At 34.0% G+C, this 12131-nt stretch overlaps 1 protein-coding gene across 1 annotated transcript; it reads right to left on the bottom strand.

Annotated features, from left to right (window-relative positions):
• Window positions 1-4924: 4924 nt before the first annotated feature.
• Window positions 4925-11293, bottom strand: LOC137388676 (amiloride-sensitive sodium channel subunit alpha-like). Its single transcript, XM_068075137.1, has 9 exons — window positions 11167-11293; window positions 10703-10906; window positions 9848-10011; window positions 7923-8060; window positions 7726-7822; window positions 6545-6617; window positions 6232-6289; window positions 5452-5647; window positions 4925-5285 (listed from the first exon to the last, which is right to left on the bottom strand). The coding sequence occupies exons 1-9, from the start codon at window positions 11276-11278 to the stop codon at window positions 5122-5124; spliced, it is 1206 nt and encodes a 401-aa protein (XP_067931238.1). The 5' UTR covers window positions 11279-11293; the 3' UTR covers window positions 4925-5121.
• Between the last annotated feature and the right edge of the window lie 838 nt (window positions 11294-12131).

The following is a 12131-nucleotide window of genomic DNA, read 5'->3' as shown; positions in this document are numbered from 1 at the left end:
ACATCATTTTACTGTTATGCAATCTTTTGACTAGTTGACCAAAGCTGTCTTTGTTTAGGAAATATTCAGTCTCACTACAATACTGGCACATTATAATTAGGCCATACAATGCTGAGCCTACGCAGTTATGAACTGTAAGCATCCACATTTGACTCCAGTGAATCAACTGCCGAGCTTCGGAGATTGGTATCTCCATCTCACTCTGTGCTGACAACTACTAACATACGGCACCTCTATGTTTCACTCTTTACTGACAATGGCTACCATATGGCATCTCTATCTCATACTCTGTATTGACCACCATTAGCATAAGGCACCTCCATCTTACACTCTCTACTGATATGTATGATGATTGTCTCCTACCTATTGTTTTTATGCTTTGGTTATGTAGCTAGCTAACTTTCACTTTCTTTTACATTTTGAAATTTTGTGTTGAATATCTATAAGGAAAAAGAGTATGCAACTTCTAAAGACCTTAATAAAGACTATAAGATCAATACAGTCTAACAATTGAACAAAACTCTCTCAATGTATTTGGTGGCCTTGATAAAGACCTGTAGTTGATGGTATTATTTTGCTTTTCTGGCCTGATTGGTGATGTTGTTGCTCACTCCAAAGGAGTAGCCAGTGGGCTTTCTTTCAGACCCACTAAAACCTGACCATCACAATCTTCGCTCATTCTATTTCTTGGTGGAGTTACTATCTCCTCAAGGCATGCTTGAGTCAGTGGCCTCTCAGCTATCCGACCAGAGATATAGGTGAGCTTCCTCTGGATGTACTCCTCATACATGCATTTGACTGCCTCTACTGTTGCCTTTCTCATGTTGACTCTATATTCTGCCAACTTCTGTCCCCTTCTCCTGTATATTTCTATACGCTCTTCCAGTCGGCACAGCTCCCTTCTCAGTGTCTTTACCTTGTCCGCTGCTCTCGTTATAGATCTCCTTGAAATGGCGCTTGGCGTGTAGAGTTTTCTAGAGCAAGACTGCGTCTTTTGGTGTTTTCCTGGAGTTGTCACATTAGTAGGGCTTTGATTTTCCATCGCTTCTCCTTGAAGGTTATACTCTACAAACCGATGTTTCAAATGAACTTGCATTCGTTTATATACTACCCAGTGCATTGCGTGACAAGGTAAATTGGTACAAGGATCTCATTGGCCAGCTGTGATTGTTTCCTTTAATAGCTTCAGTTAATGGCTCCAACATCAAAGGTACTAGCCATTCATGAGTAATCAGATTATGTTTTATGCACTATCTGACACACTTATCCTTTGTAGGAACTGAGTCTATATAAAAACCCTTGAATGGAGCTGAGGGCCATTCCTGTGTATATAAACTCCATAAATCCTTGGTTACTACTAGCTTCAACTGCATCTGTCTGACATACTAAATTTTAAATTTTGTTTCAAACACAAAATGAACCAATCAGAATGAAGTATAAACACCGCAGATTAGACATGACATAACTCCTACATACATTAGCATGTATGCGTTTCCGTTTGTCTGTGGGATTCTGTTAGATGTACTTATGAGTGATCCTGCAGTTTAATGTCAACTTTGGCAAGTATCACAAGTTGAAAAAAGATTGAATGTTGCGCTGCCTGCAGCATTGGTAGTCATTTTCTCAGCTGTGTAAAGTTACTAGTTATAGGTCCTATATAATTCCCCAATAGGATATTCTTATTTTTAGGGTTACTTGTCTGCGTTTTCTATATTTTAGCTTTCCAATAATTACTTTTTATTAGAAAACAGATACGCTTGCTCCTATTCTTATATTGAAAGATATACTGGTCACGTGCCAGCATGGTTAGTGTTTAACTATACCACCCTGGAAAATACCACCAGTCAGGTTTCTCAAGGGAGTTATCTCAGGCCTTCAAAACCCTTCACAGGCAAGCGGAGAGTTAGTTCCGTGGAATAAAATACGAGTAGTAGCTTTACCCTGAATTGCTCATTGCTATATTCATTATTTACCCGACACTTGTAGTTACTCAGGCTAACTTTTAAAATTGTATTCAAAAACATCTGAAGTATTTTATTTCTTATTTTCATGTTTACAATAAATATTTGAACTAACTTGACATTTTGATAACAAACTTCAATTTACTCTTAATTAAATACAATTTACATGGAAATCAACACACCACATTATAAATTAAGAACTAGAGTTTATGCTTTCATGGAGAGACTCAGTTGTCTGCTCCATGCTCATCAATCTATGTTTGTGGAGCGGAGAACATGAAAAGAGTTTTACTAGAAATTTTCTCAAGCATAACTGGTTGAATGTAGTCATTTGGCAGCAGATCTTGTTGGCAGCTACTCAGACTATGGTGAAAGTCTATTAGTTTCTATCAAGTGGAAACCATTGATATAAACTGTGTGTACAGAACAATTTATAACAAACCTTTAGCATGGTTTGTACGCTTCAAGCTGATAAAATTCAAGGGAAATATGGCTTCAAAATTAACTGTTGCAAGGCAACACGAGGGGATAAGCCATCTCGGAGAGCTGTTGCCAGGCCACACGAGAGCTCAAGGCATCTATTCATAGAGTTTCATCGTCCATTGAGCACTAAACTGGTAACAACTCTCAAATGTAAATCACCTTATTGACTATTATGTAACAATAGTCAATTATTGGGATTATGCTGAACAGAATAAATATTGTTAATGGATAAGTTAGTTAATTCTATTATTATTACTTGACTAATAATAATAATATGCTTAGTAAATATGGTCATTGGAACAACTGACAGTTGTGTGGCTGCGTTTACCAATCGAGTTAGCAGTTCATCCTAATATTTAAATAAAGAAAACTCTTGCAATTTCAACCTGGACCCATCCTTGACCAGTCTACTGACCAGTCTACTGACCAGTCTACTGACCAGTCTCCGGACCAGTCTACTGACCAGTCTACTGACCAGTTCCAGCCATACATAACCTCTCTAACATAGTGGCCTATGCAGGTGCTATTTGGCCTATATAGCTGTATGTACGATCTATATAACTACTGCATTAATGAATGGAATTGAAAGATATTATTAAAAGATGTCGATATCCTACCACATTTGGAAAAAAAAATATAATATTGGCACTTAGACATGGATTGCGTGTTCACTAATAAATCAATTGTTTCTTGCTAAACCTTGTGACCTTGTGACCTGGCGTACCGACATTTAAACACTCTGACAGATGATGGCAGGCATAAAAGTTCAGATATCAACTTGTACTTTATTTATAGACAACCTGCTGGTACTGCGCAGCGCTTGCCTATAGTTTGGTAAATGCTTGTGGTTACAAGTACAACCAGGAGTTGTCTCCCTCACTTGGCGAGAATCTTTTGAAAGGTTTTGGAGATTTATGGGAGGTTTAGGATGGTAGTATGAGGAGCTTGAAATTAAACACACAAGCCTTGAGGTGGTTTACAACATAATATGATATCTTATAAGGCAATAAAGTATACTATAATATTCTAAAGTATAATATAATAAAAGTAGTCTAGTTCTTTATTTGTTAGTTTTTTTAAAGTACCAACTTGCTTGTAGGAGTAGCAGGACAAATCCAAGCTATTGTACCAATGTTTGGTTACTACTTTAGGAAAGTTGGCCTCAGAGCAGCCCTCTGCTAGTTAGCTCTCTTCTCTTATGTGTGGAACTCGGTGCTTTACCAGAAGCTGTCTCCTAATCTAAACCCTTGAATACAATACCCTCAACTTTAATCATTGTACTCGTACTACTAGTATGAGTCGTCTCTTATGTTTTCGAGCCTTCCTCTACGTAGTACTCAACACTCCAGAACTTTTCATCATTCATCAGTCACTCATCACTTTGAACTGGCTGACGTCAATTGAGTTCTTAACATTAAAAGCACGCTATGGTAACACCATAACTTTATTTACAATTATGAAATTTAATGAATTTAAAAAGGTATATTTTGATTCCATTTGATTTATAATTCTTTTCAAATAAAACCATCTTGTAAGGTGTTATAGGATAGTATCTTAAGATGCTATAAGATGATATCATAAGACATTAAAAGATGGTTTCCAAAGATGTTATAGAATGGTGTCTTAAGATGTCATAAGATGGTGTCCTAAGAGTTCATAAGATGGTGTCCTAAGATGTTATAAGATAGTATCCTAAGATGTTATAAGATGTTATCCTAAGATGTTATAAGATGGTATCCTAAGATGTTATAAGATGGTATCCTAAGATGTTATAAGATGGTATCCTAAGATGTTATAAGATGGTATTCTGAGATGTTATAAAATGGTATCCTAAGATGTTATAAGATGTTATCTTAATGAACACTCAAAATACATTTAGTGTACTATATCTGTTAACATGTACTAATAATTGACCTCTAGCCGTCTCTTTCACATCATAAAAAATAGAAAGTTCATTACCTTAGAAGCAGTCTGTGAGGTATAACTGTTATCAAATATTACATGCACTATATCTTTCTTCTATCTAATGAGGCGCCTGCTGACTTCTCAACACATAGCATCACAGCAACTACCTGACCTAATGGGAATTATCCTACCCTGAGTTTATTATGAATTTATTTATTACTCACTGTAAAGCTAAATATGGGCTCCCCAAACCCTCACGTATTATTAGGGTACACGTGACTACTTCAAGCTGTTATAATAGAAACTTCACATACTACCAGATAGGTACTCCATACTTTTCCTCATAGTTGTTAACTAAATGAATATTTCTATAACTTTGTTAGTACAGCTATCAGCCAATGATGTACAACTGAGTGAACTACTTTGTCATTCACTACAGTTACTTTTTTAAAATTAGTATTTCTAGGCAAGAGTGAATAACTCTAAAGTCCACTTTAATGCAACTATGTTGTAAAAGAAAGAGCTTTCACATCAATTTTATGGCCACAATTACCAAAAATACGAGGTCATGAAACTGTAAGAACTATGGTCGATGACGAAAAAATCTTTAGTGTAAATTCCTAATCAGTTTAAACAACAGAGTTGGTAAATGGGTAAAGAATAGAATAGAGCAGAATTTGAGCTAAAGAATATATTAATGCAGTTGTATTTACTGTAACTAATATATAGTCTTATTAGTAGAAACAGTTTGTTTTCTCCAAGACTAATGCAATCAGACAGAGGGCATCTCATGACCATGAAATCTGACATCTGGTTGACGATCTCCTGTTTTAGGTCGACACTTAAGCATGAGGAATGCGAGCAAGTCTGTTCCGTACTCCATGAACTCAAATATTGTCATCATAGACCAGCCTATCCATAGTCCAAGAACTCCCCCTGTGGGTATATCAGCATATAGTATTATACTAACCAACCATCTCAGGGCTGTCAAACTCTGTTTACAATCAGTTGAAATTTCAAATAAAGTGCTCTGTAACAAGTGTAAATTGACAGATCGGCAAATGATGTGTATTCAGAGATGAATGCTAGGAGCAGCCCTTACCTAAGTTAGCAACAAACTCAAACATTGTAACTTTGGGAGACTCCGTTATCTGCGTCACCGACAGCTTCTCATAGTAGATCTGCAGCTGCAGCATGTTTGTTTTAATAAAAGACTCTCTTGGATTCACTGGGTCGGGTTTCTCCAAGGTCGCATTAAGGTAGGGCCAGAAGCCAGCTAGGTCAGACTGTAAGCTATCCTGCACTCAAATATGCAGAAATCAAAAGTGATGTGTGAAATACTATAACAAGCTTTGCAAAGGTCGTGAACTCTCTGCTCAAGGCTACAGGGAATAACTATAGCACATATGCCTACGTCACCTATCAGTACTTCACTCATTTATACAAGCTTCTCTCGCTACCTGCCTATTCCTTCTTTTTACATTGTATGTGTATCTTGAAAACGTCTTGTTACTTCTTAAAGTGTTCTGTCATTTACAATAATATTACTCCATGATTATAAAAGCTTTTTAGACCATCATGACTGTAGCTTAACTTCTGAGCACGAAAACAAAAAATTATTTATTCTGACAACACCATATGTAAAGTATTTTTTCTATAACAATTATTATGGACTGCCCAATAAAAGTATAAATATATCTGATAGTTATATATAACATGTACATAAATAAATATATAGTTATATAATATTATAACATACATATATTTTTTATAAACGTTTTACTAATTACTTTAATAAAAATTTTGAGAAAACAAATCAATCGGAATAAAATGATTAAATTAGAATAATAATTTAACACGCAAATGTGTGGGTTGTGCTCACCATAAAGGTTGGAGCTGGCCAGATGGTAGAGGACAAATCCACGTCATAAATATTTTGCCTGTAAAGAGAGATGATGGAAGTAGGATGGCTACAGGTCGTGACTGGTTGAAGCAGGTACTCTTATTTATATCACAGTCAGACTAGAGAAAGTTAGTCTCGTGACAGTTCAACTTATGTAATTGCAGACAGACAAACTGACAAGAAGGTAAACAAACATTATATTAACAACAACTGGCATCCTTCTATCTTGCTCAATCGGTTAGCCTGAGTACTGAGACTTCCTCAACTTTTGACAGTTTAATGTATTACTTACTGACAAGGGTCCTTGCACTCAGTACAGACACTAGCACCAATAGTGTAGTTATAGTAGACCTCATTCATGCAATCTGCAACATTCAGTAGAGATACATGTAGATGAATAAAATGAACAAGCCATTAATGCTTACAATGGTCAAAGTAAGAACAATACATTCTGCTTTTTGCTCCGTAAACCTACATCAAGTGGCTGAAAAAGTAGGGGCTGATGCACCCAAGTGGGCAGTGGACTAACATACTCTATGTTCACAAGGGCTTATAAGACACCATCCGTACATGTTAGTTCCAGATGATTGGTTCTGGCTACGGTATACTGCCAGATAATTGGTTCTGGCCATGATATACCACCACAAGATAGGTTCTGGCTATAATATACTACCAGATGATTGGTTCTGGCTATAATATACTACCAGATGATTGGTTCTAGCTATGATAAATTATTCCATTGATTTTGACATAAGCATCGAAAACACCCTAATAAACTTTTGTTAATTACTAAATTTTAAAAACACATATTAAAACAATAGTTGTGGTGAAACAATTCAATATAATTACCAGGTTAGGTATGAACTGAGTATAAGGGTTGTCTGCTTTGTTATCTTTGGAGTTGCCTTCTAATTACAGTTGTCTGCACTTGCTTAATGAAGAGGTATTTGAACACAAGAATACACATGCCATCTTTGAGATGACTGAAATAAACTGATGCATTCTGTCAAACATAATTCTTTTATTTCCTTAGTTGCAGTTGTACTTTGACTAGATTTGAACAGTATTTAAATAGCCTATCAGTTAATTTGAGAAGGTCCTATCACCATAATAATATATTGGTGATTATGCCCTTGAAATTTTAAACTTAAAAAGTGTATATATAACTCTGACCTGTTTGCTAGTTAGTCTAAATACAATATTGCTTAATGCCACACTGAAAAGTATGACAGTACAGGTTAAGGTAGCTGTATTTGAGAAGTCAGGAAATACTATTTTAAAGCTAAAACTGCAGATGGGGTAGTGCAGAAATTATGTTTGTTGAATGATCTTAGCATAGCTCTATGAAGTGAAGTACTACACCATTGCTTGGATGACATCTCCTGCTGTCAGCAGGAGATGTCATCCAACATGCTGCTGACATCTACTGCTGACTCAATATAGCAATATAATGCCGAGAGGGAACACAGATACCTGATTGAATGCCCTCGAGCTGACAGGGAGTAACCTGCTCATAGAAGGAGTCATCATATGGTATGAAAGACATGAAACAAGTGCAGTTTTGGATTACCTGAAAAACCAGACTACCATAGATTAGTTACAGAAACTAGTAGAGTTATTCGTTTCACTTAGACAAATGTTGGATCTCAGTATAGACTGCTCCTACTTACCTCTCTTTGAAGGCAAGACTGTTGACAGGCTAGCTTGCTGTATGGGTAACCATAGAGATACTCATAAATAGTAACTGGTGCAGTTGTCTCTTTTTTCAAACAGTCTCCATATCTCCCACCAAGTCTACTGAACTCTGTCTAGCAAAAGTACAGTACAAGTGCATCAATGTGTGTCATAATATGTCGATGTTGGAGTAAAAATGAAGATACTGGAGTAGAACTAATAGAGTTATGTTATAATAATAGAGTGGAACTAATAGAGCAATGTTATAATAGTAGAGTAGAACTAATAGAGTTATGTTATAATAATAGAGTAAAACTAATAGAGCTATGTTATAATAATAGAGTAGAACTAATAGAGTTATGTTATAATAATAGAGTAGAACTAATAGAGCAATGTTATAATAATAGAGTAGAACTAATAGAGTTATGTTATAATAATAGAGTAGAACTAATAGAGCAATGTTATAATAATAGAGTAGAACTAATAGAGTTATGTTATAATAATAGAGTAGAACTAATAGAGCAATGTTATAATAATAGAGTAGAAATAATAGAGTTATGTTATAATAATAGAGTAAAACTAATAGAGTTATGTTATAATAATAGAGTAGAACTAATAGAGTTATGTTATAATAATAGAGTAGAACTAATAGAGCAATGTTATAATAATAGAGTAGAACTAATAGAGTTATGTTATAATAATAGAGTAGAACTAATAGAGTTATGTTATAATAATAGAGTAGAACTAATAGAGCAATGTTATAATAATAGAGAAACACTAATAGAGCTATGTTATAATAATAGAGTAGAACTAATAGAGCAATGTTATAATAATAGAGTAGAACTAATAGAGCTATGTTATAATAATAGAGTAAAACTAATAGAGTTATGTTATAATAATAGAGTAGAAATAATAGAGTTATGTTATAAAAATAGAGTAGAACTAATAGAGCTATGTTATAATAATAGAGTGGAACTAATAGAGCAATGTTATAATAATACAGTAAAACTAATAGAGTTATGTTATAATAATAGAGTAGAAATAATAGAGTTATGTTATAAAAATAGAGTAGAACTAATAGAGTTATGTTATAATAATTGAATAGAACTAATAGAGTTATGTTATAATAATAGAGTAGAACTAATAGAGCAATGTTATAATAATAGAGTAAAACTAATAGAGCTATGTTATAATAATAGAGTAGAAATAATAGAGTTATGTTATAAAAATAGAGTAGAACTAATAGAGCTATGTTATAATAATAGAGTAGAAATAATAGAGTTATGTTATAATAATAGAGCAGAACTAATAGAGTTATGTTATAATAATTGAATAGAACTAATAGAGTTATGTTATAATAATAGAGTAGAACTAATAGAGCAATGTTATAATAATAGAGTAAAACTAATAGAGCTATGTTATAATAATATAGTAGAAATAATAGAGTTATGTTATAAAAATAGAGTAGAACTAATAGAGCTATGTTATAATAATAGAGTAGAACTAATAGAGTTATGTTATAATAATAGAGTGGAACTAATAGAGTTATGCTATAATAATAGAACAAAACTAATAGAGTTATGCTATAATAATAGAGAAGAACTAATAGAGTTATGCTATAATAATAGAGTAGAACTAATAGAGTTATGTTATAATAATAGAGTAGAGCTAATAGAGTTATGTTATAATAATGGAGTGGAACTAATAGAGTTATGTTATAATAGTAGAGTAGAGCTAATAGAGTTATGTTATAATAGTAGAGCAGAACTAATAGAACTATGTTATAATATAGTAGAATCAATAGAGCTATGTTTTAATATTAGATAATAACTAATAGAGGTAGGTTATGATAACAGAGTAGAATATATACAGCTATGCTATAATGATGTTGCTGTCAATGTATATTTTAGAAAAATCTCACCTTTTTAATTCTTAGTGCTGTATCTGTGTTGGGAGAGACTAGTACTCCCCCGGAAGCAGGAAAAGGTGCCTCCGTACGATCATGTACCAGGACCTTAATGCCTGCTGACTCGGTAAGGAAGGGAAGATATTCATATTGCTCTATATTGAGCCACAACCAAAGGCCTGCAATGTTAAGTGAATTGATATACATGTTTATGTACTTGTTTCAGACTAGTTAAAGAGTGTTCTTTATTCAATTCTACAACAATAGCAGTTGCATCAAATTCAATGTTAGACCTTATTCCAACTGAACTGACAGTAATACAGCGGCAGTTATAATACATGAAAAGAATGCTAAGGTCGGTGACAAAGTTAAAAGTTTACAGGTTCTCATACATTCAAACATACTATAAAATTACATATCTGATTTTCTGGCGCCCAGCAAAATAAGATGTTAGCGTAGATCAAGCTAAATGTTTTTATTAAAATTCATTTCTAAGTCAACTGGTGCAGACTGTTCAAAGAGGTAGAAAATTATGCACTTTGCATAGATAACAGCTGAAAACATCGAACATCATTTTTTATGTTTGATCTGCTTGTAACAGTTTAATGTTTTAAGAGTGGTTCTGAGCTAAAATACCTCTGACTTCATATTTTGTCTTTCTTTTTGTAATCATGTATCAACTAGAAAGTTTGGATAGCAATGTTAGAATTATGCGTAATTAATGACTGCAACAGTGACATGACATAATATCTCCATCTTGTCTGATAACCTCTTATAACACAGTTATATAGCGAGTCTATCCTTTATACAGTTATGGCAGCCTCTATGCTGATGTAGTGTCTGACGGCACCGCTTATGAAAAGAACTCACCGTTTTCAGGTCCTGATCTCACAACTTTGTAAGGTTTCTTTAAGCCAAGGTAGTTGAAAGTATAGCAGTTACCATGGACAGCATCAAATATGTGCTCATAATCATTGGATGCATTTTCATACGCAAACTGGGTAAGCATTAACATATTTTCAAACTGGTGCCCAAGACTCCATTTGATATCAAGGTCCTCTATCAGAGAATATTCTAGAAAGATAGTGCTAAAAATGTAGATGATGTGGGGATGCTTAGCCTAGGTACGTATCAACTTTGAGTTTCATTGATGGTACAGTGTTTGTATTATATACACTATGAAAATAAAACATGGATAGACAGGTAGAAAGGAAACAAAATTATGACTAAAAGATATGGAAACGAGAAGCAAAAAGAGATACACATATAAAACAATGACACAAAGTTGAAGGTTTCCCACTGTGGACAAAGCTGACTAATCAAAGCTTACTTACCATTTGCAAGAGTGAGTGCAAGCTCATATCTTGCAGACGTTCTGTCGGTGCTATTTTCAGCGTAAGATATGAGTGCTGCTAATTCTTTTGTAATGGCAGAAGCTCTAACCATGTTGTTGTTGCATAGAGTCACAGCTACAACATGTACCGATAGGGTCACATCTATGTTATGATTGGAGAAGATGACTCCTACCAAATAAATAGTAAGAGTTATGACTACACTATAAACAGTGAGTGTTATGACTACAATATAAACGGTGAGAGTTATGACTGCAATATAAACAGTAACAGTTATGACTACAATATAAACACTAAGAGTTACGAATATGATATAAACAGTGAGAGTTATGACTATACTATAAACAGTAGCAGTTATGACTACAATATAAACAGTAAGAGTTATGACTGCAATATAAACGGTGAGAGTTATGACTGCAATATAAACAGTAACAGTTATGACTACAATATAAACAGTAAGAGTTATGACTGCAATATAAGCAGTGAGAGTTATGACTGCAATATAAACGGTGAGAGTTATGACTGCAATATAAACAGTGAGAGTTATGACTGCAATATAAACAGTAAGAGTTATGACTACAATATAAACAGTAAGAGTTATGACTACAATGTAAACAGTAAGAGTTATGACTACATTATAAACAGTATAAGTTTTGGCTACAATATAAACAGTGAGAGTTATGACTGCAATATAAGCAGTGAGAGTTATGACTACAATAAAAACAGTGAGAGTTATGACTGCAATATAAACAGTGAGAGTTATGACTACAATATAAACAGTAAGAGTTATGACTACACTATAAACAGTAAGAGTTTTGGCTACAATATAAACAGTGAGAGTTATGACTGCAATATAAGCAGTGAGAGTTATGACTACAATAAAAATGGTGAGAGTTATGACTGCAATATAAACAGTGAGAGTTATGACTGCAATATAAACAGTACCA

Source organism: Watersipora subatra, chromosome 2, assembly GCF_963576615.1.
Source record: "Watersipora subatra chromosome 2, tzWatSuba1.1, whole genome shotgun sequence".
Classification (NCBI taxonomy): Eukaryota; Metazoa; Bryozoa; class Gymnolaemata; order Cheilostomatida; family Watersiporidae; genus Watersipora; species Watersipora subatra.
The sequence above is the reverse complement of the archived record's forward strand: the minus strand, read 5'-3'. Positions and strand labels throughout refer to the sequence as shown.